The following is a 26,241-nucleotide window of genomic DNA, read 5'->3' on the forward strand; positions in this document are numbered from 1 at the left end:
ATGTTCAGGACCAAACGATCTGCGCTCGTCCGGCGTCTCTGGAGGAGCCGTGCGCCCGGCGGCGAGGACGGGGAGGAGGGTGCGGGCGGAGGCGAGCTGCGGGGAGAAGGGGCGACGGACGGCCGGGCGCATGGGGCCGGTGGCGGCGGCGCGGGCAGGGCTGGCTGCTGCCTGGGCAAGGCGGTCCGAGGTGCCAAAGGTCACCACCACCCCCACCCGCCGGCCGCGGGCGTCGGCGCGGCCGGGGGCGCCGAGGCGGATCTGAAGGCGCTCACGCACTCGGTGCTCAAGAAACTGAAGGAGCGGCAGCTGGAGCTGCTGCTCCAGGCCGTGGAGTCCCGGGGCGGGACGCGCACCGCGTGCCTCCTGCTGCCCGGCCGCCTGGACTGCAGGCCGGGCCCGGGGGCGCCCGCCAGCGCGCAGCCCGCGCAGCCGCCCTCGTCCTACTCGCTGCCCCTTCTGCTGTGCAAAGTGTTCAGGTGGCCGGATCTCAGGCATTCCTCGGAAGTCAAGAGGCTGTGTTGCTGTGAATCTTACGGGAAGATCAACCCCGAACTGGTGTGCTGCAACCCCCATCACCTTAGCCGACTCTGCGAACTAGGTGAGGAGTTGCTCCCGCCCCGCGACCGGCGCGCGGCGCCGCGAGTCACCTCCCGGGCGGAGAGAGACACGGGGGGCCGGGGCGGGCTCCGAGGGCTTTCCCTGGGGGTTCCCTCCCAGGTCTGTCCGGCGCCCCCAGGGGCCCTGTGGCCGCAGCTCCACCACACACTGTACTGATGGGCGGTTAAAAAGACGTCCTCACTTCCGCATCGGCACCCGGGTGCGGAGACAAGTGGGGCTCACGCCTCCCCCGCACCCGGAAAGGCGCTGAGGTGTGTGGCCGAGTTGGATCCGGGCCAAGCCCGCCAAGGAAGGCTGGGAGAAGCGAGAGGGAGGGCCGAGCTGCTTTTGGCGGCCGCGGAGACACTGGGCACGGGCGGCCCAGATGTTGCCCTGGCTCGGGTTAGCAGGGGAGGCCCGGCTGGGATGGCGCCCTGGGCTGCGCCGTTCTAGAGGCCTGAAGTCGAGTGTCCCCCGCCTTCTCCTTTCTCTGGCACCAAACGGGCGCAGAACTGGGTCTGGAATGCTCTATCCCAGCGCATTGGTGACGTTGCTGCCCGTCCCGGAGCTGGGGCCTGGGCTCCCCCGACAGAGCTCCCGAGCCCCTTCCCTTTGGCCTTCCCACTTGCCTGCGTTCTCCCCCCACCCCACCTTTTCTTTCAAAGGTTAAGGTGCCTGGGACGAGGTGCCCCCCAAGCTCACCAGCACGCTTGGGGCGCGTCTTCCCCCTGGGCTGGGAATGGGGAGTCCCGTGCCTCCCTCGCAGGGGCTGGGGCGGGAGGTGGGATGGGGGTCTAGGGTTCGGGGCCGGGCTGTCCCCCCTCCACCCGGGGAGCCGCGAGGCGCGCGGCCCCGGCCGAGCCGCGGCCGAGCTGGTGGTTTCCAGCCCGGCTGGGCGAGCGCGGCGGCGGCGGCCGCCGCAGACGTGGAGGAGCGGAGCGCCGAGGCTGGCGCCAGGCGGCCTCTTTTGTTTATCTGACAGCTAAATATCAAGGCAATCACCGCCCCGCAGCCCTGCCTCCAACCCCCACAGCTAAGACAAACAGTGGGGCCGAAAGAATGCCTCTGTTATCATAAGTTTCTATCTCTCTTTCTCATGGCCCGGCCTTTATTTCCTCTTTTTAATTCCAGAGTCTCCCCCTCCTCCTTACTCCAGATACCCGATGGATTTTCTCAAACCAACTGGTGAGTAGATGGCTTGGAAAAAATGCTTTTCCTATTCTGCTAGAAGCGGGGTGTTTTGTGTCCAGACAGCAGCCTTGGGGAGGTGCTGGCCTCGCCCCAAGTGGCACCTGGGTTTCCTGTGCTGGAAGTTTGGTGACTTTGTGTTAGTGTGGCTGGTTTTTTGCCTTTTTTTTTTTTCTTTCTTTCTTTGCAAAGACCTCTTCTAGATAAGCTTTACCTTGGGTTCCATTTTCACGTATATTTGCCCTCTGCCTCTGAAGCTGGTTGGATTTTAATACCCGGATGCTTTAAGCCACAAAGAAGTGGCTTGGGGACTAAGCAGAGCAGGGTGATGGGAACCTTCAGAGACTGTGGCGAGTGCCCAAGGAATCAGGGCTGGTTTGAGGGAATGGAGGTGCCGAGTTTGGCCTGTCTAGGATAGGATGGTGGTGCATTTAAGAAGTTCCAGAAGCCAGAGGGGAGTAGGTGCCCCCTGCCCCAGTCACATACAAGTCAGCCCTGTCCTTTTTTTTCCTGGGAATCCTTGGTCTGGTCATGAAAGTGTTTAGGGTACCTCTGCCTGCCTGTTGGTTTGTCTCGGGAGGGCCCCCGGCCAGGGCAGAAACCCATTTGAGATTGGCATCAGCCCTGCTGTGGTTGTCCGCGTTTGATTTCTGGCTGGCGACACAGGGGTCCCAACCTTTGGTGCTGCGGTGCCAGGCGACAGGGTTAGCAGAACTGACCTGGGGGGTGACCCCGGAGACAGGCTGGCAGCCTGCAGCCCCTTCTTCCAGGCAGAGTCACCTGCTGGAGAGTACAGACTGTAACTGGTGTCTGTGCCTGTGCACCGGCGCACACTGGTGCCATGGTTGGTTTTGCCAAGGGTCTGGCGCGGGAGGAGCGAAGGGCTGGGCGCCGTTTAGGTCCTGGAATTCTCCAGGTCCTTCTGCCTCATGCATTTTGGCTGTTGGGCCGTTCCCCCCACTAATTAAAAGTTTTGCCGGGGCGTTGTCATACATTAAATACTTTAATGAACGTGTAACCGAAGCCCCGTGCGCGGAGCCAGCCCTCCTGGGACTGCACCAGCTCCCCCAAGCTGGGAAGGCGTTGCTGCTTGCCTGGTGCCTGTCTAATAAGGGGCCTGTGGAGCATGTGATATTTTGCTTTCGATTTACAAAACACCAGATAAATGGTCATTAATGAGATAACCAACTCCCTGTGTTTGTAACAAACCTTAACTGGAGTGACCAAGCTCCGCTTCCCCGAGGACTGTGGCTTCAAGCATCAAGAATTCCTGCAGGAGGTTAAGGTTAGGTCTTCCAGGGACGATGGCGGCCCATTTTTGGTTTTCCCTGTGCATTCCTAGCTGTAGGTTTCCATCAGAAGGGAGGATGGTGTTCCCAGAAGCCTCCCCAAGCCATAGAGCAGCAAGGTCACGTTCTGGTGGGTCTTGCTGTCTTAGCAGTCCTTCTGCCAGGCCGGGACCTCATTTTCGGTGAGTGGAGTGATATATTTATTCATTAGCAAGTGTTGACATTAGGTAGCAAAATGTGTGTAAACAGAGAAGCCACAAAGACAGGAATGTGCCATTTCCAAGGGGGAGAGAAGGTTGCTGATGGGCCAATAGGAAGTGATTAACCTGCCAGTCGGAAGCTCACAGCGTCGCTTACTCACCCGCATCGTTTTGTTTCAAGCAAAACAAAAGTGAGGGACAGAAGGAAGGCGCTGTGGTGTGAGAGCCTGGGGGGTGGCAACAGAGAAAGCCCCCCTGAGAGAAATGGTCTGGACAGAGCACAGGACGGCCAGATCTAGGGCTTGGAGGGGCCGCCCGCCCGGGGCTGCTTCTGCGGCGGGCGGCTGTGGTCAGACACCGTGGGGAGGGATGCCACCCCAGGTTTGTGTCTCCACCTTGCATGGCAGAGTGTGGGGCCTGGGAATTCCTATCAGCCACTTAGATTCTTAAGGTCCTGAGCGCTGGGTTGAATTTTTGGTCTTGGGTTACTTAGGCGGAGCGGGCGTAGGGTGTTACAGTGGCCAGCTGTTAAAATCTTAACCAGTTGCACAACCAAGGGACTCCCTTTTCTGAAGAGGCCGTGGGAAGGGGGCTGGGGCACTGCTGGGGGTGGAAACCTGGGAGCTCCGTGTTGCTGTGGCTGGGAGGGCCTGGACTTGGTCCACCTGGGTGCTGTGTGGTCCCAGCGCGCTTGCTGCTGGAGTGTTGGGCACGGCTGCACCCGGGGCCAGGGTGGCTGCGTCTGCAGGAGTGAGAATTTGCTGTTGGGAACCAGACCTCACTTTGTGAAGCGGGGATGCTGGGGTGGGGGTTCCGTGGGCGCTGTGTTTCCTGTGTCCTCTGTGTTTGCTGGTGGGAAAGTCCTGCGCTGGACGGGGCTGCCAGCTGAGCTCTCCCTGCACGGGCTGGGGAACCCTGGTGGCCCACCCAGCCTCCAAAGGCCTTTGTTAGTCTGGCATTTTGACCTTGGTCTCCTAATGCAGGTCCCCTCTTCACTTTTCCAGGCCTTTTTAAAGACATTTTGAAAATTTATTTGAGGGGTCCAGCACTGTGGCGTGGCGAGTAAAGCTGCTGCCTGCAGTGTCGCCATCCCATTCGGGCACTGGTTCCAGGCTCAGCTGCTCCTCTTCCAATCCAGCTCTCTACTATGGCCTGGGAAATCAGTAGAAGATGGCCTAAGTCCTTGGGCGGGCCCCTGCACCCGCGTGAGAGAGCAGGAAGAAGCTCCTGGTTTCTGGCTTCAGTTTGGTGTAGCGACAGCATTTTGGTCATTTGGAGAGTGAACCAGCAGATGGAAGACCTCTCTCTCTCTCTCTCTCTCTCTCTCTGCTTCTGCCTCTCTGTAGCTCTACCTTTCAAGTAAATAAATAGATCTTTTAAAAACAGTTTATTTGAGAAGCAGAGACAGAGCAAGCTCCCATCTACTGGCTCATTCTCCAAATGCCAGGAGCTGGGAACTCCCTCAAACCTGGGTCTCCCACTGGGTGGCAGGGACCCAGTCACTTGAGCCATCACCCATGCCTCCCAGGGTCTGCACTGGCAGGAAGCTGGAGTCAGGAGGAGAGCTGGGCATTGAACCCAGGCGCTGTGATACGGATGCAGGCATCTTGATGAGCATCTTAACCACGAGGCGTATTTTTAAATCCAGATGATGAGTTTGATGAGATGATCACTTCATTCGTTTCTTGGTTCATTCATTCTTTCTGCAGGTGTGATGGTGTGTGTACAGTGCAGTGTTCCTCCATAGCTGGGTTTCTTTGCACTCTGGATGGGGTGAACCACCTGGGGCGGAGCTGGGTGGGATGCTTAGGGTTGTTGGCTGGCAGCGTGGGAGGCGTTCTTCTGTGCTGTACCTAAGTTCAGAAGTAAGTTGCTGAAACTGTCTTGGCTTCGCCAGGAAGCATTTCCTTGGGGAGAGACGCTTAGCAGGACCCCCTCTCCTGTCCCCATTGTCAACAGTTCATGTCCTAGCTGCACCACAGGCTGGGTTTTCAGCCCCGCTTGGAGCAGCCAGGAGAAGGGAGTCTCCCACCGCACTGTTCAGCGGTAGATGAGAGCGCCAGGACTAGCCTAGGGCTTCGGGCTTTGGGGAGCGAGACCCCAGGCCGCAGCCTGTGAGAGGGACCCTGACCCTGGAGATCTGACTTTGTGGAGCTTCTGTGTGGCTGAGGGCTGGAGGTGTGGCCCTTTGACCTAACTAAGGCTGGCGGTAGCCTGAGGCAGAGCTGGATCTGGAAGACTTGTCCCAGCCTCCCCGCCTCCTGGGAGGAGGGGCGGGACCCCCTGGCCTGCCTGGGGAGGTGGGGGGGGGTCTGAGCTCCTGGGGACAACCTGGCTCTCTGGGTGGCCCCTTGAGCTCAGCAGTGACGCCTCAGTTTACCTGGTGCTGAACAGGTATGCCTTGCTACTTCACAGGGGCGGGCGGAGGGCTAATTGGCGTTTGTAAATCCCTCTGGAGATCAAAGGCACTGCAGAGGGCCAGAGACCATTTCATAAAAACGCTTGTGGTTGCCGCCACGGAGCTGGCTCACCTTTGATGTGAGACGGGCTGACACCCTGACTGTGGTCCCAGCTCCGCCCTGAGATGCCAGGCTTCCCTTTGGAAACACACCTTGCCCCTGGCATCCCGCCAGCCCAGCCTGAGCTGGGGGGCGTGGCTGTGGATGCGTCACCGGTGTTTAAGGTGGGGGTGGGTGGAGGGCGAGGGTCCTGAGGCCTTTCTAGAAAATGGTGAGGGCCCTGGAAGCTGCCTAGGAGGCACAGGGAATGCACCATTTAACAAGTAACTCGTTTCCTGCCTCCCCTGTTGTTTTCCATTTGATGGAGTATGTGTTGTAAAACTGTATATTCCTGTTAGGAATTATACTTTACCCGGATAAAATGAGATTACACATAGACTTCTTGCCCTCCCCTGTCTGCCGCCACCACTCCCCCGCCTGCCCCTCCCCTGTTGCGGGGAGTTCTTGAAAAGTTCTGGCTTGGGAGACAGTGGTTGGAGGATGCGTGGGAGGGAGGGACCCAAGACTCCCATGGGCTACAGGCCTCCCTGGTTTGGCTTCCTGTTTCCCTGGGCGGCCGAGGGGCTGCAGTTGGAAGCCAGTGGTGCCTGTCCCAGGGCTATCGTCCTGCTGTTCCCCCTCCCCCACCCCACCCCGAGTGTGGGAGGACGGGAGCCTGCATGAACCAAGGCAGTGTGTCTGCCTCACGGCCGGAAGGCAGCAAGGTTGGCAGTGGCACCAGGAGCACCAGGCAGCCTGCAGGGTCAAGTGCGTTTGTTTCGTGGGACTCCGTGGTTGTGGTTCATGGGCATTATTTTTGTTTTGAATTGCTTGGAGGGTGGTTGTGGAGTCTGTGTCTCAACTGGAATCATCTCTACCCTCATTAGCGTTGATCAGCACGCTGAGCCCCTGGATGGTAGAGAAGCTCATCGTTAGAGCAGACAGGCTGTGTGGGTGAGGGGAGCAGAAGCCAGTCCCAAGTGCTGGGTGCTGCAAGGATTTTACAGGGCAGGGAGCCTTGCGGGTCTGAGGTTGCCCAGCGAGGCTTCCAGAGGTGGGGGGTGTGGAACCAGCCTGGAAGGAGGTGGAACCTGGCCGCGTGGCTGGCAGTCTTGCTGAGATCGCTCTGTCTCCATCCGGTGCTGGCCACACAGGTGTGTGCCTGTGTACAGCGCCTCTCGTCTGCTTGACAGGAGTCGATTTTGCGTCTCTGGAGAACTCAGAATCAGGCTGCTTCCAAGCGACGAGGGCTAGACTCTCGTCCCCGGGAGTGGTAGAGGCCACAAGGAAGCTTGGCCTTTGGCGGGGAAGACGGAGCAAGCAGGGTGGAGAAAGTACAACGGGAACTTCCTTGACCTTGGGAACTACCTGGGTTCCTCAATGGGGGCCTTGTGGTGCAGAGAGGTGGCAGCCAGTGCGCCGCAGAGGCTGACTTGACTGATTAACCAGCTGGCCAGCCCAGGCGGGCGACAAGGTCTGCCTGATGCTGTGACAGCCAGCGCCGCGCCGCAGTCAGACTGTGGGAATGAGCGTGAGCTGGGTCGAGGTGTTTTCATTTGTGCACTGACTCGTTTCTCTCTCCTCTTTGAATCCGCAGCAGATTGTCCAGATGCTGTGCCTTCCTCCGCTGAAACAGGGGGAACGAATTATCTGGCCCCTGGGGGGCTTTCAGGTAAGGGGCTTTTCTCCTGTTTTCTCAGCAAGTCCAAGGTTTCTTGAAATGGCCAGAGAGTGGGAGTTCACGCTCCCTTCCGTGCGCCAGCAGGTGGCTGGCTGGTCTTGTGGGCGAAGCAGTGTGTGGATATTTTGAAGCCGCTCCTGGCTCAGGGGACTTGCGCTTGGTGACTTGGGGTGTCATGGAGCCATGCGTTTAATAAGTTGATTTTCACTCTGGCCCTTGGGTGCGTGGGGTGCCCTGAAGGAGGCGGGCCCATCTTCAGGCAACTTGCTGAAGGCAGAGTGTAAGTGTGGCATGGAATCAGAGCAGAGCTTTGAAATTTTCCTGCAAGTCCTGCTAGGTGCCGCCAAGCGTGGGCACAGCCGCAGCTGGGCGGGGGCACGCAGACAGCAGGTGCTGGTGCTGGGGAGCCCGCCGGTCATTGTCCCCAAGGACAGAAGAGGTGACCCTTGGAGGAACTCAGTGGTGGCATAAGTGGGAGGCATGTGGGTTTTGGGCTCAAGTCGTCCCCTTCCCCAGCCTGCCATGCCATCCGCAGGTTGCTGTAGGAAGTGGCTGAAGCAAGGCAAGTGACGCGTGGTGCTGAGCGCGTGGTGCTTCTTGCCTTGGGGACATCGGTGTAGATGGCGGTGCAGCAGCTCAGCCGGAAGCTGTGCAGACTGTAGTGTGGTGGTGTCTTGTCAGGTGCACCCTGTCTGTGACGTTGGCAGCGCTGTCTGGAGGCTCTCCCTGCCAGGCAGTCCTCTGGAGGGGTCTAGTTTGCTGAGGGTGTCTGCGAGGAGACCTGTGTTTGTTTTGATTTCTTGCAGTATATACTCTGCCAGGTACCAAGACAGAGGGCATTGTTTACCCAAAGCTGCTAATGAGCAGGGCAAAGAGGGACCCTGGATCCCCCCGCCCCAGAGGGGGTGGGGGCTCAGGCTTGAGGGTTGTCCGGGACCACAGAGGCGTGGGGAGGGGAAGCCAGCGACGCAGTCTGCGGCCGAGTCTTCTGCTTTCTAAGGCTGCGCGGGTTCTGGAAGGAGCGGAGGCCAGGGAGGAGAGAGAGGAAGGGTCGGGGCAGAGCAACACCCTCAGGATGTTGTCCGATGGTTTTATTTTTTAAGCCCTGGATGTGCAGGGAGGAGCCCTGGCCCTCCAAACCACATGAAATAAGCAAGGGAAGTGGTAGCGTTTGAAAGGGGCTTTTCAGAAGGTTTGTCTTATTGATAACATCTTGTCTGTCTCCTCTGGAGGAAATGACGACACCAGGCTCCGGCTCCGCCACTAGCCTGTGCGCCTCTCACCCAGCCCTGAACCAGAGAGCCAGACAGCCTCCCGCGCGGCCGAACCCGAGCCCTGCGCCTCCTCCTCTGCTCCCCAAAGCTCTCCTAGTCCTAGAAAGAAACTGGGGGAAAAGGGGTCAGCAGCTACGCCCTGGCCACGCCTCCCCTCCCGCAAGGCTCCCGCAGCCACTCACAGGAGCAGGGAGGGCAGCAGTGTGTGTGTGTGTGTGTGTGTGTGTGTGTGTCTCAGGACCCCACGGATCTGCAGAGAGAGAGAGAAGGAGGGGCACTCCACATGAAAGAGCATTTGTTTTGAGTTTTAGCTCTTGATTTACTAATTTCCAAGGCTTCAAAGTTGCAGCTCTTTCTTCTTTCCCTGGGTAGTTAGGGTGGTGAATTAATCCTGTGCCACAGCATGCCGGGAGTGGGGGTTGGGGGGTTGCCTCGTGGAGACTGGTTTTTGGGTGGATGGCTGTGGTGTGGGGGTGTTTGCTGGGGAGCGGATGGGCACAGAACAAAGCAGGGGCTCTCCTCTTGCGAGAATGCCCCCAGAAGGTGATTTTATTGGTCGGGGTCCAGCCGGTTTTGTAAATGGAGAAAGCTCCACCCCCTCCTTTTCTGGAGAAGGTGACGGCCCCCGGGGGTGGCCTGGGTGTGTCTGCCTTGCTGGGGAGGAAGCCCGCAGGGCTGGGTGGCTGGCTGCCGGAGGCAGGGGCCCTTAGGGAAAGGGGGGGAGTGAGCCTGAGCCGGGCGCCCGCCTGGGCTTTCTCCCTCCTCCCGCTTGCAGTCACCTCTCTGAGTCTCTTTCACAGGCCCTGTGTGCTGTTTTCCTTCCTGTCCTGCCCTGGCTGAGAGCGGGCTTAATGAATGGGGCTCAGTTTAGGGTGGGAGGAAGGTCGGCAGCGGGAGCCAGGGCTTGATTCTCTTGGCAAGGGAAGAAGGGAAAGAAAAAACAGGCGAATGTGAAAATGTGGTGCCTCGGAGGTGGGGGTGGGGAGTGCTCAAAGGCCCTCCTGAGATGCAGGGGTGCTGGCCCTTCCCTTTCCTGCGCCCCTGCGCGCCCGCCCTGGGGAAGGGGAGCAGGCGAGCAGCGCTGGCTGCAGGTTGGAATTCCAGCCTCGCAGCTTGGTTCTAGGGGAGCGGAACCGCAGGGCTGGTCCTTGGGGACTCGCAGCGAAACACACCCCACCCTTGCAAGTTTCCTCGGTCTGGGAAAACGGGGACATTTTTAGAAGGCAGTGACTTGGTTCCAGGAGATTGTACTTTCATTTCTGACAGCCGGCTCTCCGAGACAGATGGATGGCTCGGTGCAAGCCTATGTGTGTGCGTGAGTGTGTGCGCTGGAGACGCACGGACAGACAGAGCCATGCACAGGCGCAGATGCCTGCTCCGGGCAGGGCTGGGGCCCTCTGCCATGGGACCAGCGACCCGTGGGGCAGCCTCTCTGTGGGCAATACAGGCCTGGGGGGCTAGTGTTTGTGGATTGGTTCCCAAATGGGATTTGGCAGTCTGAGCGCACCCCTCTGGGGCCTTCTGTCTTTTGAAAGGTGTGCAGCCCTTGCTACCCCACGTGTCATGGCTCGGGGAGCACCAGCTTGGAGCGGTCTGACTTGATTGGGAGATTCCTGGGTCCAGCTGGATGGTGGGAAGCCTGTGGATGAAGGTGTCACCTTTGTAGCCTCTACTTGGAGAGAGAGAGAGTGTGTGTGTGTGTGTGTGTAGGGGCGGCTATCACTTCTGTCCACCGAGCTGGTTTGGAGGCCTGGAAGGCACTTGAGTTCTCGATTGCTCAGCTGCACAGCCATGCTGCAGCCTTCTCCGGGCTGTATTCCTGTGTGGAGCTGCCGGTTCGGGCAGGGATTGGAGGCCAGCCACCATTCGTAGCTCTTTCAGCTTCAAAGGAGGGGCTCCCTGGACTTGAAGGAGGGAGGTGGGGACAGAGGAGACCGGCACGCTCTCGCACCGGCATCGGGGCCAGGTGGAGGGCCTCCGAGCCTCCACCTTTGCTAAGGTCTTAGCTTACCTCCTGGCTCCCAGTGCCTGCGTCTGGGGGATGGGAGCGCTCTTGATTCAGCCTCCACCCAGGAATGCTTTTCCCTCCTGCTCTTTGATCCCCACTTGGCCTCTGACTTAGCCCAGCGGAGAGCCGTCAGAAATGCCTATATGATCTGAAAATGCAGCCCTGGCTTGGTCCTCCGTTGACTTGGGCTCACACCAAGTGGCTTAGGAAAGATTGTTCCATCCTGTTTGAAGGAAAGTTCTTCAGCTGCATGTGAACAATTATTTATTGTCTGGCTTGGATTGTGATCATGAGTCTGGCCCTGGGTGCCTTGTTTGCAAGTGTTCTGCGGGTCTGCTTTACTGGTTTGCTGGAGGTCTCTAAGGCCATTGTGCGGTGGAGGTGAGGGGCTCTGGATGGAGCTCAGCCCTGCTGGCCTCTGAGAGTCAGACAGACACACGTGACCTTGAGTGAGCTCCTTGCCCGCCCGCCCGCCCCCTTCTCCCCAGGCCACTATGAGGAATGACAGTCTGGAACTCCAGGGACACAGTCTGCCTGCAGCTCCCTCTACAGCAGCCAGCCTAATGACTCAAGGCTAGGGCGGCTCACCTGGTGCACACCCACACCCTGCTGACGACCAGTCCTGGGCGCAGCCAGGCTGTTTGCTGGCCTGTTCTGCAGCGCCCGGGGTCATGCACCCGCCCCTGGAGCAGGGCTCACTGATAAAACCCCTTTTGTCCTGGAAAGAATGAGGCAGTAAGGCAGGGGTTAAATGCAGGGTGACAGCATTTAAAGTCTCTGGAACAAATTTGGGCTGCTCTGCCGGCCAGACTAGATGAGCCACTGCCTGCTGCATCCTGTCCCTGAGGCAGAGCTGGGCCAGCCAAGGAGGACGGGAGGGGGCCAGGTGAAGGCCTGGCTCCAGGGGGTGCAGCTTTCTGCCGTCTTGCCTGGCTGTAGCGCCGGGTAGGCCTCTAAACCTTAGGGGACCTCCAGGCAAGCTCAGAGCCAGGGGCGCAGTGGGGAAGGAGGAAATGCCAAAGAATTCCCCATCGACTTTGGCTTCCCTTGCTTCTTGCTTCTTGATGCAACTGTTCCATACTATTAGGTGATAGTGTAGTGGTATGAAGGCAGGCTGGCTTTCAGTCCAGGCCTCGAACCCCAGGCAGCCCCTTCAGAGCAGGTGTCTTAACCCGGTGGGGTGAAAGGTATAGAAAGCTGCTTCCTGTTGCATCTTTGAGTCCCTTGGGATTCTCTTCTCCAGCGAGGTTTGGTGGTTTTGTGTGTGTGTGTGTGTGTTCGCTTTGTGGTAAAACCATTTGAGGGAAAGGGACTATTAGCTGTGCCCTGACACAATGCTTTGCTGCTGTGACATTGTAGAAGTGACCCATGGCAGGGGATTTTCTCTTGGGGTGACAAAATGTTCTGTGCCTCTGTGGATGGTGGCGGTGGTTGCACAGTTCCAGGAACGGACCCAGTATCTCTGGCGCTTTTCTGCTTCGTGTGTTTTATCCCAAGTGCAAAAAGTGGCCCACAGTCGCTTCTGCAGGCATTTGGATGACCAGCGAGCAATGTCTAGAGGCTTGACTGGGACACAGGAGATACTTCTCCTCTGGTGCGAATGGTGCTCATTTCCATAGCGCCCTTGAGGTCTTATGGGGCCAGCAGGACACTTGTGGGAGCCCGTACCTCAGGAGTGGTTCACCTGAGCAAGCAGGTGAAGCTCTGCGTTGAGTTTCCAACTTCTACTTTCCCAGGAAATAGAGACAGGCAGCTTCCTCTGGTTCCTTTTCAGAGCTTGACCCTCCTGCCTTGGGAGGTGCGTGTACCTGTGCCTGCTGGCCTGCCCAGCCCAGGGACAGAGCTGGAGTCCCCATCCGTGGGACAGCCTCACCTTGCTTCTAGGGCATGGCTGGCCCGGGCGCTGGCCCTTGTGAGAGGATATTGTAAGCGCAGCCACTGGGAGGTCACCGCTGGCCCCAGCATCTTTCTCACTGCGTATTGAATGGCTCGCCCAGCGGCTGGCCGCGTGCCTACTGTCACACGCAGGCTTCCTCTCCGGGCTATTTTCAGTGGGAAGATATTATTAACTGTTGAGGCAGGGTTCTCAATTTAGTGGCTAACACACCAAGAAAGCCACATTCGCTTGATCGCAGCCACTGCACCCAAACGGTGCTGGCTCATTTGGGGCGGCGGGGGGGGGGGTTCTCCGCCCTCCCTCCCCCAGCCCCTTCTGCTTCTCCTCGTGGGGTCACCTTAGGGAACTGGGCTACGTGCCCAGTGCCCAGTTCCCGTGGAAGCTGCTGTCGGGAGAACCAGGCTTTTGGTTGAACCAACTCTTAAAGGAGTAGAAACCGATGGCATTTTATGCCCCCAGGACGGGGACAGTGTGTAATAGGGATGGTGCCTGGGTGGGAAAAGGACCTTTCAGCGGAGCGCCGACAGTTATTTAAAACGGGGCGATAACTTTCACCTTGTCACTTAACAGGAAATATTGGGACAAGACAGGAAATTACATCATCCCCCTTTTTGAGAAGAACTCCAGAAAAAAAGTTGTGAGGGGAGAGGTAGAGGCAGGGGCGACTGGCTCTGTGTCTTGTGCTTTTTCTCTTCCTCTCCTTCCCTTCCACTCCCAAGAGAACTTTCAGGCCATTTTCTTTAAGAAAAAGACTGCTTGAGACCTTTCTGTTATTTTTATTATTTAAAAAAATATTTTCCCGCAAGGGTCACCCTTCAGTTGAAACGTTCACTGGAGCCTTCTTTCCCGGTTTACTGAGGAATCTTTCAGGACTTTTTCAGCTTCCTTTCCCAAATGGTGAGGCCAAGCGGCTCTTGGCTGGGAGCTAATTTTGGTTTGGCTGCTCCGGCCCCAACACCGAGCCCCACCCAGCGTCCTGAGCTCGGCTTTAACTTGCAAAAAAGAAAAACTAAATTTTTTTAGGGGTTGGGGGCTGGGCTGGGGAGAGGAGGAATTTGCCCAGAGGTTTCCTGATTCCTTCCCCAGGAACCCTTCCACTGAAAATGAGACTTTTATTTTGGGGTGCCTGGTAGTGAAGAATGAGGGGGGGCTTCGTGGCGTGGGGGTGGGGTGGGGGAGTGAGCATGCCTGTCGCTGCTGGGAAGACAGGGCTGGGAAGACTGGGCAGAGGTGGTGGGGGGAGGCAGTGTCCCGACCCGGGCCCCCGGGAGCCACAGGAAAGAGGCTTGTGTGTGTGGCTGGCTCCCTCCCGCTCGTCCCAGCCCGCCCTCCCCGCCTTTGCCAGAGCGTGCTTTGTTTTGCTTTCATCACACAACAAGAGCCGTGGGGTGTGTAAAAGCATTGTTGAACACCCGCGCGGGGGAACTTGTCCAAACAGAGCAGGACGCCAAGGCAGAGTGCTGCGGGCAGGTGGCGGGCCCGCAGAGGCTGCTGACCGGCGCCAGGCCCCCGGGGACCGCACTCGCTCATTTGCCCGGGGTGGGGGTGCAGAGCGGTCTGGCTCATTTGCCCGGGGTGGGGGTGCAGAGCGGTCTGGGAGAGGAGCTTGGCCCCTTTGGCTGACCCCTACTTGGGAGGCCTGCTCTTGCCTCACCTGCGCCTGCCTCTGGCCGGCGTGAAGCCGGGTGGGCCGCCTGCTTTGCAGGAAGCCGGTGTTGGAAGGGGCGCTCCATCCATGTGGCGCATGTTTCTTGAGTCCCTACTGTGCGTGTGGAGGGTGGAGGGTGGTGGATCCATTTGCCGGCCCCCATAGAGTTCACACCAGTGACAGCAGGTGTGTGGGGGCTGGCAGAGATGGGCCCCTGGGGTGAGAGAGTCTGCAGGGTGGGCTGGGCTCTTAGAAGTCTGCACTCCTGCCTCTACCCCTCCCCCACCTGCCTTGGTGTAGCAAAGAAACAGCAGGAGGTGATGGTTAGGGTCCACCCTCCAGGCCCAGCCAGGGGGTGGTGGCTTGTGGAGGGACAATGTCTGATGCCTGCTGCCCTGGCTGGAGTTGGCCTGTCCTTTCTGTCTGTTACTCCCGGGGGCCTGATTCACGTGAAGACAGCCGGGAGTGAAACTCTTGCTCTTTCATTTTGAATCTGAAGGTCAAGCCCATTTCTGAGTTCCCAGCCCCGTGTGTGAGGCCCGGGTCTGTCTGGGGCTGACTGCTCGACGTCATCTAAGACAAGGTTGCATTTTTATGCTCATCCTGCCCTGTCTGTTCCCCGGGGGCCCGGCTCCCTGGAGCTCACTGATTGAATTACTCCTCCTCTGTGAGCCCTTTTGGGGAAGAAAGGCCCTGGAGGGCTGGCTGGGCCTGGGTTCTAATCAGGGTGGAGATGGAAGAGCTGCCGTGACTCCCCTGTCCTCTGCCTCGATGGGTCAGGAGATAACATGGCCAGCGACTGTTGCTGTTGGTGGCTCCCGTGTTGGGTCATTTCTGTATTGCCTTCTTACTGGCTCCGTGGCGCCGCGATGCGACTGTGCCCCAGCACACGGGCCTGTCTGCATTTTCTGGGGTCGCTGGCAGCCTCTGGTACTTCCCCCTGCCCGGCTGAGTCAGGGGCAGCCAGCCGCTCAGCTGGCAAAGCTCCTAGGGGGCCGGGGCAGCCCCCTAGAGCCTCTTAGCCAGCACTGCCCCTCCCCCTCTTCGTCATTAATCAGTAACCAAGAAGGAAAAGCAAGAAGTTGAGTTCTCACTAAGATCTGGGTGCCACGTAGGGTTCTTCTTTTTAAAGATTTACTTATGTATTTGAAAGAGTTACAGAGAGATCTTCCATGCACTGGTTCAGTCCCCGAATGGCCACAATGGCTAGTGCTGGGCTGTGCTGGAGCCAGGAGCTGGGAGCTTCTTCTGAATCTCCCACGTGGGTGCAGGGGCCCAAGGACTTGGGCCGTCTTCCACTGCTTTCCCAGGAGCATCAGCAGGGTGCCGGCTCGGAAGTAGAGCAACCAGGACATGAACCAGTGCCCACAGGGATGCCAGCGCTGCAGGCCACAGCGTAACCTGCTGCGCCACAGCGCCGGCCCCACAGTACAGTTCTTAAAAAGCAGATGGGTCCCCTCTCCCGCTCAGTGGGGTCACGGGAAAACCCTGACAGTGGGTATTTGCTGAGCTACAGGGCCTGCTGCGGGCGCTCAGAAGCCACCCCTGCCCCAGGTCTGCAGGAGTCCCGGGAGGGACTCAGGAGGCAGAGCATCCTACGAGCTCCTGTTCCCGCTCCCTGTGGAGGGCCAGGGCTTTGGGCTTCTGGGCCTCCGTATTTTCCTCTGCCGCCAAGTCCCTTGCTCTCTGGCGTCCTGGGCTCTGTGCTCCTTGGTTCTTGGATTTGGGGAAGGGAAAGAGATCTGAGATGGTGGGGTGTGGGGTACAAGTGACTTTCTTAGTCTGCAGAGTTGGGGGTGCTTTCCCAGGAAGGTGCACGGCGGCCGCCGCGGTGGGTGGGGGTGGGGGCAGTGTGTGTGCCTTGCAGGGGAGAGGGCTGGGATCCCCAGTGCAGAAATCCTGTGGGCAGGAGGGCATGGGGAGGGCCAGGGGCCTTTCACTTTTCCTTTGGAGACTGTGGTGGAAGAGGCTTAACATAAAATTTATCACATTAACAATTTTTTTAAGTGCACAGCCTGGAGTCCCAGCCAGATTGGAGCCCTCATTATGTGAGGCCTGAGCACTCTGGGGGAGTGGGGGCCAGGCAGCACGGGAGGAAGGGCTGGCCATGGGTGAGGGGCTCCAGGGCCTCCTAGCTTGCAGGGTCGGGGTGGGAGGCCCGGCTCGGGGAGGTCCTGGGTGCTCTGGGGGTGAAAGGGCTGGGATGGCTGAACAGTGAGTGTGTCCAAGCCTGGGAGAGATTAGATTACGGAGGCAGACAGAAGTAATGATTAACTTTTCCAGTCTGCGCACTGTCTCCGGCTGTCGTCGTGTTGTTTTTCCCTGTAAGTGCAGTGTGGCCCTGGCCTGGCCCAGGCCCTGGGCTCTGGATTGTAAAGAAAGAAGGAATGAGGGAGGGGAGCCAGGGAGGGAGCCCGGGCGGCCGAGGGGGAAGCCTTTCCATCAGATCCTGTGCTGGAATTTATTGGCCCGGAATGCAGTAAATGTTCAAAATGCCATCCCATCCAGCAGTTTTCATAATGGTTAGGGAACAAGGGCGGCCAGGGGCGGGGAGGCGTGCGCAGGACTTCTGTTGCACACTGTAGTTGTTTTCCTACCCTCTAGAAAAACTGGGGTGGGGGAGGGGTCGGGCAGGGCCTGCCTTGGGGTCTTTGGGAGCCCCGGGCTTTATTAAAATGAGGCTCTTGGCAGAAGCTGCTGGGTTTCTTCCACACAGGCTGAGCCCTGAGACCTGCAAAGCCGGAGGTGGAAGCTGCCCCGTGCTGGGGTTTCTGCCCTTCCAGAGAATTCGTTTAGGGTGCATCACACTTGTATTGAGGCTGTGGCTGAGTTTTAGCATGGAGGCAACATAGCTGGTCACTAAAAAAGGAGATGGAGGGACTTTCTGGTGGTGTGTTGGGTGGTGTGTGTGTGTGTGTGTGTGTGTGTGTGTGTGAGAATCAGTGCGTGATTCCTTTGGAGATCCAGAGAAGGAATTTGGGGACTCTGAATGTGACAGGTGAATCGGGGTGGGGGGGTGGTCTTGCCTCTCCTGCACCTTCCAGAAAGAGGGTGCGTGGGCAGATCATGCCATGCAGGTCTTGGGGCGCTGTGTGTGCAGAATTGGGGAACCCCCTTTTGGAAGCAAGCTACCAAGATTTGGAGAGTCACTGTAGGATCTTGGTCGGGGTATGGAGGGGAAGAGCCTTGAAATTCAAACTTGAGAAAGAAGGCTGGGTGCACAGGCAACAAACAGCTGGAGAGGCCGTTTACTGTAAATAAATATTATGAATGGGGTTGGCTGGGCCGGGAGTCCCCACCCTTCCTCTGAGGCCAGCGTGCGAGCCGAGCCGGGACAGAGCTGGCTTCCTCAGGGGCCAGCGGCTGCTGCAGCCAGGCACACACTGTCATTTACATGGCCCAACACTGGGGCACAGGAAGCGGCGGCCCGGCTGGCGAGACAGACCTTAGCTTTTGATTTGTGTGGCTCCCCCCCTGCCCTGCGCTACCTTCAGCTGGATTCTCTGATGGCTAACTAGTGCTCACCAAACTCGGGGCTCCAGACTTGGACATCTGGGGGGTAGGGGCAGTGGTTTGAGGTGGAGATGAAACCAGTTTGGGGAGCACAAGAGACATTGTAGCTCTACTGATTGTTCGTCATGGGTTGGCTGTAAGGGCACAGTCACTCTAGGTCTGCCGAATAAGAAAAGTGGTGCATCAAAAAGGATGTAGAAAATGGAATGAAAGATAGATTTATTTTGGTGCAAAAAAGTTGTTGAAGTGCATGCATAGTTTTTTTTTTTCCCCATAAAACACACTTTCTATGGACTTTCTGAACACCTCTCACTTGCATGGCTTTCAAAAATGTTTGCACCAAAATACACATCTTTTGTTTCTGTTTTCCATGAACTTTTTGAAGTACCCTTCATGTGAGCTTTGCAGAAAGTGGTGATGGGTGAGGAAACGGCACCACCAAAGCTTGGTGGATGTTGGGAGCGGGAGGGACCAGATAAACAAGACCCTGGCTTGGGACTCCCCTTTTCCTAAGACCGTGCATGACAAGGCAGAGAGAATGCAAGTTTGTAACTCTGAAATGAAAAGAAAGAAACACTGGTTGAGAGGTGGGCACTGCAAAACCTGACTCACCTCTTTTCCCTTTCGATTTTTCTTTTGGTGCTTTTTTTTTGTTGCAAATTAAATGCAAAAATGTGCCCTGGTTTATGTCTGTGCTGTCTGGAGGGTGGAGGAGTGAATGGGCCCAGCATTTAAAGTGGATGGGTCACATTTGCGAATCAAAGGTGCAGCCGTTGGGAGACCTGCATGGCCGAGACCAGTTCCTGTCTCGGTGTGTAAGGACTGGTCACACTGAGACTCCCAGGGAGTGCCCCCTGGCCAAGCCCAGGAGCAGCTTGCTGGCAAAGGAGCCAAGGTCACGCCCCATCTCTTGGTGCAAGGGCGCCAGGCCCACACCCCATTGGAAAAGCAGGCATCGCACTTCCTAAGACGGGCCCCGAAGGATGCTTGTCTTCCCCTGGGGCATTTGAAGAGGCACACTGGGAGCTGCTGGCCCAAGACGCTGCCCACCCATAGCGCACCCTGGCCAGCGTTCCAGGCCCGAGCCAAGCTCTGCACTTTGGCAAGTGACTTGTTCCTCGTTTCCCCCTTTGTTAAGATAGGATGGTGATGCTGTCCTGTGTCACCGCCGAGGGTTTTCGTCATGAGCCACTCGGAACAGAATGCGTGCACAGTGCATGCTCGCTGAGTATTGGGAACGCTTCTCCCACCACGGGGAATGGCAGGAGCCAAGGGAGAGATTGGTCAGTGTTTTCCAAGCAGCTGGAGAAAGATACAGTCCCATGAGATGAGAGTGGCATGCGTGGAGTGCTCACCTTGAGACAGGCCCTGGCCCCAGGCACTTTGGTACCAGCCTGGGAGGCCCTGCTGGAGGGGTGTGTGCATGTCAGCCCCTGAGATTGCGAACCAGGTGGTCTTGGAACCCAGTCTGCAGCGGCCTCGCTGCTAAGCTCACCTCTGGGCAACAGCAGGTGTCGGGCAGTGGGCCATGCCTGGGACTCCCTGGGCGGGTGGTTGGACCCTGGCCTTAGAGGGAGACCCCCGCAGCCCTTCCTACCCACCCTCTGATCCATGGAGAAGTTGCAGACAAACCCAACTCTCTTGGGTCAGACCTCACATGCCGCGCCTCTGTCTGCCCCACTTGGCCTGGGGCTTTTCCTAGTAACAGAATTGACTTGAAACACGGGGAGTTGGTGTCGCCATCCCTGGGTGACTTGCTCTGCACCGCGGGGCTGCCCGAGCTGCCTGGGGTACCACGTCTGCGTCCTGGCTGAGGGCGCAAGCATCGCATGGGAGAGCTGAGCCCCGAACCCACGCTGAGCCCAGAGACCTGCGCTTAAGCTGCCTGTGTATGTGCTCCTTTTGGGTTGTTTGCCCGTTGGGAACAGGGTCTGGCAAAGGTTCTTGTGTGTTGCAGTGATTGGGGTAGGTTCGGGTCAGACGAGTTGGCACTGGTCCCCTTGTGTCCTTGTCGCTGCCACGGGCTGGTTCGTCTCTCGGAGCAGCTGGTTCCCTGAGCGGGTGGGGAGCAGGGTGACGGGTGCTGTTAACCTTTGAGATGTCTGATGCAGAGGGCAGGACAGGATGAGGCAACCGGCCGTGGCGCCTGGGTCCCGGGGAAGGGAGGACCCTGGGCTGCTGCGGGCGAGGCGTGGTGCTGTTTGCGTTCCAGGGTTGCCGGGTGTGAGCCTGTGTCTACATTTCTGCCCTTGGTTTGCCCCTGATCAGCACTGAGAGGCCTGTGGGAGGCAGCCCTTCCTGCCAGGCTCACTTCCTGTCTGCCTGCCTTCTGCAGCGCCAGCCTTCTGCCCTGCTGGAGCCCCGGGGAGGGGGCTGCGGGCCCGGGCACCTTGCACCCTGGCAGAGAGACTGCACATGCATGCAGTCCAGTGCCTTGCAGAGGTGAGAGCCAGGAAGACCCCCGCCTCCTGGCTGCTGGCCAAGCTCACCCATGTCCTGGAAGGGCTGAATCTTGGAACGTCTGCTCCCCATGGGTGCCTCCTATGTGCTCAGAATCCCACAGGTGCCTCTGGGACAGCCCCAGCTCTCTGGCCTGGAATGGCTTCGTACCCCATTGTTGGTCATCTTTGTCTTTCAGTTTAGAAATCAGGAAGAAGACAGTTTCTTGCTGACCCACTGTGGGGCCTTCGGGTCCGGTCACCCTGTGCCATTGGCCAGGGTCTGAGAGTCCCTGAGCTGCTGGTCTCCTGTCGGCGGCAGGAGCGCCTTGCTGGATGGTCACCCCCCACCCTCCGCCCCCTTCCCTTTAAAGGGGAGAGTTTATGCTTTCAGGAAAAGGAGGAAGGGGAAGGGGGGGAAAACACCTTAAAGGAATTTTAGGCAGACTCAGCATGTTTTTGGTGTTGCTCCAAAAATTCCCTAAAGTGTAATAAAAAGAAAACGCTCGCAGGCATTGATTAGTGAGCTTTTCTTTGGGATGCTTTGAAATGAGCACATGCAGTTGGGCAAGAAGCTGGGTGCAGTTCCTGCGGGAGGGCAGGAGGCGCTGAACACACAGGGGAGGCTGTGACCTTGAGGGCAGGGCCCCTGGGCTCTGCCTTTCGGAGGTGATGGCCAGAAGCCGAGGCTGAAGGCCCGGGGACTTCTCAGCCCCTGGCTGCCTGGCCTGGGAAGCCCCGGGCCAAGCGCCCACACCGGCCCTGTGGGGAGACTTTGTGGGCTGCGGGCCCGATTCGGGGAACTGGTCTGTGACAGTGACGCTGAGTGCTTCCCAGAAACCAGCCCGGCTGGCGGGGGCTCTGCCGTGTGGGGTGCCCCGGGAGCACCCAGGGCTGCGTGCCCCGCAGTGGATTTGCTGGGGAGCGTGTCTTTGTGCTAGGAAGAGCCCTGACAGGAGGCAGAGAGCGGAGCTGCCCTGGGGGGGGGGGCGGGAGGGGGGCACCCTGCCGGCTCTCAGGGGCCCTGTTTACACTCAGGGACACCCTTTATCTGGGCTGGGCCATTAACCTCAACAGAAAGAGGCTTTTTCCAGGAGAGGTCTGGTAGCGGGGTAGCTACGCGGGCTGCCCAGATGAAAGAGAATCCCGCTGGAGCGCCCCTCCCCGCCCCCTCCCAGCTCCCTCTGCCCCGAGAGGCCCCGCCCCTTTGGGGCCTGGCATGGGGCACCTAGGTCCTCTTCCTCCTTGCTCCCTGCCAGTGCCTGCCAGCTTCCAGTGGCGCTAGGCTGCCTGACACCCAGTGGGGCTCCCCGAGGGAGGAGTCTCCCACCCCCAGCGCCCCTGCCCAGCCCCTCTCCCAGGCCAGGTGTGTGCTGGGGGCAGCCAGGGCTTTCTCTCCGCCAGAGATCTTCTGGCTTCCGTGGCTGTCACCGGCCTCTGGTGTAGCCTTGGGAGGTGAACTCCCAAGTTCAAAGATTGCCCGCACTCGCCGCTTTATTAGCAGTTGATGGATCCTTTGCAGACGCTCGATGCCTGATGATTCACTCTTTGCTCAGAGCCCTTGCCTCTCTCATGTTTTCCCATATGTTGCAAGGTGTGTGTGTGAGAGAGAGAGAGAGAGAAAGAGAGAGAGCACACACAGCCCAGGGACACACAGTGCTCTCACGCACGCTGCCATAACACATACACTTAGGCAGCGCACGCCCGGCCATCCAGGGATGGGTGGTGACCGCCAGTCTCTGGGCATAGATTTCAAAGTTGGGGGTGGAGAGGGAGGGGGAGAGATGAGCCCTGCCACGGCCACAGCTCAGCACGCGTGTGTGTGTGTTCGTGGCTGCCTTGGTGGAGTGCAGTGTGTGCATTATTTGTGCAGACTTATTCACAGGCCACCTCCATCCAGGACTGGCTGCTGCTTTAGGAAAAAAAAAAAAAAACAGCACTAATGGAGCCGACTGGTGCCCAGGTCCCAACATGCCTGCAGAAGCTGGAATGAGTCTGTGTTAAGCTGCACCGGTTCCACAGCCCACTGGGGTTCAGGACAGGCGCCCCGAGCCCTCCTCCTACCGCCGACCGACCCCTGGGACTGGGCAGCTCCCTGTCAGGGCCTCTGGGAGCCCGGTTGCTCCCAACACAGACCCCAGCGAAACGCGAGTCACACTTCAGTCCCTGCCAGCCCACCAGACGGGGAGGGCCGGGCTGCAGGGAGGGTGGCATGCCGGGCTTTCTTGCCTCCCTCCCCGTTCCCCGTTCCCCGTTTTCTTTTTTCTTTTTCTTTTCTTTTTTTTTTTTTTTTTTTTGTTAACAAATACAAGACTTCCGGTCTCCACCCTGCCGCCACAAACCACAGCGTCCCTGCAGCCTGGCTGGGCTAGGGAGATTTATGGGCCCCAGTCTGAGGCCTGCCCGCTGGCTCCAGCTTAAGGAGGAGTCGGAATGCCAGCCGCCTGGCCCCCTGCCCTCCCTACGATCCCCCCTCCCTTGCAGGTCCCCGGAGCAGAGGGTTGGGAAAATCACCTTAACAGACTCACCCTGGGCTCTGCAGAGCCGGGTGGGGCCTGCAGGAAGGCCCTGGGGGAGGAACAGCCTTGCACTGTGCAGGGTCAGGATGCCTAGGGGAAAAGGGGGAGGGGGCACCCCTTGGCACGGCCACTGGGGCCACTTCCAGGACATGGTCCTCTCTGTTTTGGACTCCTCACCTTCTGGCTGGGCAGGAACCAGTTTTGTTAAGGTAGTCTGGCTTGATGTCCCAGTGTGTGTTGTGATTGGGCATTTTGAATTGACCCCTTTTGTGCAGAGCTGCTGGACAGTGGTGGCGGGGGACCACCAGGGTGCTGGATCTGTCTGTGTCACTGCCTGGCTCTGAGTAACAAGCTTTCTGGGTCCTGGGTTTCCCATCAGGACAGCCCAGGGCGCTGGCATCAATGGCTTTCAAAGTTGCGTCCAGTTGAAACAGCTGTAATTCCAGGCCACCTGTAACCTTAAAAGCAAGAGCCACGAGACTCAGGCACCTCTGGCCCGTGCTCTGCAAGGATGGGGCTTCCCTGGCCAGGTTGGGGGAGCTCAGGGCTGTGCACCAGGAAAGCCGGGCTCTTCTCTTACTGGGTCACGATTCCAGACTCCAGGGCCTGCAGCCGGTCCAGGACCACGGCCGCCCCTCCTCCCTTCTGCCTTGGCACTGAGTGTGTGTTTTGGTCCTAGAAGCAAAAGCAAACGCCAGTCCCCTCCGCCACCAACCGTGCGCCCCCCTTTTTGTCTTGCAGATTCCCAACTTCTTCTGGAGCCTGGGGATCGGTCACACTGGTGCGTGGTGGCATACTGGGAGGAGAAGACGCGAGTGGGAAGGCTCTACTGTGTCCAGGAGCCTTCCCTGGACATCTTCTATGATCTACCTCAGGGGAACGGCTTCTGCCTCGGACAGCTCAATTCGGACAACAAGAGTCAGCTGGTGCAGAAAGTGCGGAGCAAAATCGGCTGTGGCATCCAGCTGACGCGGGAGGTGGACGGCGTGTGGGTCTACAACCGCAGCAGTTACCCCATCTTCATCAAGTCCGCCACACTGGACAACCCGGACTCCAGGACACTGCTGGTGCACAAGGTGTTCCCCGGCTTCTCCATCAAGGCTTTCGACTACGAGAAGGCGTACAGCCTGCAGCGGCCCAACGACCACGAGTTCATGCAGCAGCCGTGGACTGGCTTCACCGTGCAGATCAGCTTCGTGAAGGGCTGGGGCCAGTGTTACACCCGCCAGTTCATCAGCAGTTGCCCGTGCTGGTTGGAGGTGATCTTCAACAGCCGGTAGCCGCGTGGGGACAGGACAGAGCATGAGCCGAGCAGGCCAGCGTTCAAACTACTTTGCTGCTAAGGTTTCCCTCCCGAATGCTTGCTTTTCATGCAGACTCTTTGGTCGTGTTTTTTGTTGTTGTTGTTTGTTCCTGTTTTCTACTCGTCATTCTTCTTGTTTGTGTTCCGTTTTGTTCTTTGAGAAATAGCTTATGAAAAGAATTGTTGGGATTTTTTTTTTTTTTTTTGGAGCAGGGGTGGGGGTGGGGAGGCCTATGGTTGGTGGGATACCCCAGATAAGGAAAGGAGGGGGAAGCAGTGTGTGGACTGGGGAGCAGCCCCTCACTTCTCTCCAGGCATCATTTCACCTGTCGGGAGTGTGCGTGTGAGTGAGCGTGTGTGTGAGTGGCCGAGGCGGGGAACGCCACACTCTCTGCTCTGTGTTTCTGACGGATGTCCCCGCCGACAGGTTGTGGCACCAGCTGTGTCCCTCTTGCCCTTCGGACGCGTTCCGTGGAGGCAGAGGCAGTACCTTGGGCGAACTGGCGGCTGATGTCCCAGTGGCTACCGGAAGCACGGCTCTGCCGCCTGCCCCCCGAGACGCCCCCTGCCCCGCTCTCCCCCCGTTTCTAGGACACGGGCCTGTCCACAGGCTTCTGAGAAGCCAGCCTCCTCAAGGCTGAACCGGAACCGACCCTCTCCATCCTTGCCTTACTCTGCCCCCGCCCCGCCCTGCCCCGCCCGGCCCGGCCCCGGCCCACCCCGGCCCAGCTGTCCTGGTGTCTCTGTTCCTCAGCCACTGCTCCTGGATCTCCCTGGGATGGGCAGCCCCGGCACAGTATTGCGCCCCCCCCCCCCCCGCCCCAGTGCCCTGTGCCTCCCCCCGCCCCCTCCATCAGATGTTTCCTGGGTGTGAGAGAAGCTGTGCGCTTTGCTCCCCCTGCAGCCTGTGCGTCGAGCTGTGCCGTGAGGTCCGCGCCCGCAGCCCCCTCCCACCAAGCAGGGTCTGGTCTGTACCCAAGGTACCATCCTAGGCTGACACCTGCCTCGTCTTTCGTTTCTTCTGCGACTCATACGCTCGTATGATCATTTGACACTGTTCTTAGCTCAATGAGCATGCTTAGACTTTAACATAAGCTATTTTTCTAACTACAAAGGTTAAAATGAACAAGAGAAGCATTCTCATTGGAAATTTAGCATTGTAGTGCTTTGAGAGAGAAAGGACTCCTGAAAAAAGAACCCTGAGATTTATTAAAGAAAAAATGTATTTTATGTTATATATAAATATATTATTACTTGTAAATATAAAGACGTTTTATAAGCATCATTATTTATGTATTGTGCAATGTGTATAAACAAGAAAAATAAAGAAAAGATGCACTTTGCTTTAATATAAATGCAAATAACAAATGCCAAATTAAAAAAGAGAAACACGAGATGGGTGTTTTTTCTATGGGTGTTATCACCTAGCTGAATGTTTTTCTAAAGGAGTTTATGTTCCATTAAAGCAATTTTTAAAATGTATCCTGGAGTCCACATTGTCCTCTGGCTCTGTCTTCCGCTGCTGGGAGTGGGGAGGCTTGGCAGTGGGAGGTTCTCCACCCCAGGCCTGGGCGGGGAAGAGGGGACGCGGGCCCAGAAGGCGAGACGGCCCGGGCAGTTCCGGTCTGAGCGCTGGGAAGACCTGTGGCGGTTGGCACCGTGTCCTGAACCTGCGGGAGCTAACTTCAGGGAGCCCTATGCCAGGTAGGGTGCGATGGGGGAGGCCCCTGGAGCTGCTGACTTGTACTTTTCCTACAGAAGAGCTACTGGGCCAGGCTGGATGCGGGGAGAGCCGCCCCGGGGGCTGAGGCCAGGGGAGGCGAGGAGAGAGGGTCGGTGGCCGTCAGTGGCCAGAGAGACCACCTCCAAGTCTTCCCTGTAGTCTCCCCGTGTGGTGCACTTGCTCCAGTCCCCTCTCCTGGCCCGGCCCAGCCTCAGTTTAGCGGGATACTCTCTGGACAAGAAATCGTTTCAAGCTGGGCACCCACGGAGGCCTGAGTAGGTATCTATCGTGGGGTCCTGTGCCTCCCCTCCAGGAAAGGGATCCCCTTGAGTTTGGGGTTAGGGTTTAGGATATTGCAAATGAGGCCAAACTCAAAAGACCTTGGAGGAGCAGCCCTCAGGCAGTGCCAGGCACAATGCTAAGGCAGAGATCACTTAATCCCGGACCCTCTGTCAGGATGGA

General features: G+C 58.2%; 1 protein-coding gene across 2 annotated transcripts; it reads left to right on the forward strand.

Annotated features, from left to right (window-relative positions):
* SMAD7 (SMAD family member 7) lies at positions 1-25,538 on the forward strand. Of its 2 annotated transcripts, none has more exons than XM_051851236.2 (4): positions 1-601; positions 1,732-1,785; positions 7,373-7,447; positions 23,495-25,538. In XM_051851236.2, exons 1-4 carry the CDS (start codon positions 1-3, stop codon positions 24,031-24,033), a joined length of 1,269 nt encoding a protein of 422 aa, XP_051707196.1. In that variant the 3' UTR covers positions 24,034-25,538. The 2 variants fall into 2 exon arrangements, with proteins under 2 accessions (XP_051707196.1, XP_051707195.1); XM_051851235.2 differs by having other exon boundaries at positions 7,376-7,447.
* Positions 25,539-26,241: the final 703 nt, after the last annotated feature.

The sequence above is a fragment of the Oryctolagus cuniculus genome, chromosome 10, assembly GCF_964237555.1.
Source record: "Oryctolagus cuniculus chromosome 10, mOryCun1.1, whole genome shotgun sequence".
NCBI classification, from domain to species: Eukaryota; Metazoa; Chordata; class Mammalia; order Lagomorpha; family Leporidae; genus Oryctolagus; species Oryctolagus cuniculus.

Coding starts and splice junctions, on each gene's coding strand:
- SMAD7 (XM_051851236.2), top strand. CDS start 1: ATGTTCAGGACCAAACGATCTGCGCTCGTCCGGCGTCTCTGGAGGAGC. Junction 602..1,731: donor TAGCCGACTCTGCGAACTAG/GTGAGGAGTTGC, acceptor TTTTAATTCCAG/AGTCTCCCCCTCCTCCTTAC. Junction 1,786..7,372: donor GGATTTTCTCAAACCAACTG/GTGAGTAGATGG, acceptor TTGAATCCGCAG/CAGATTGTCCAGATGCTGTG.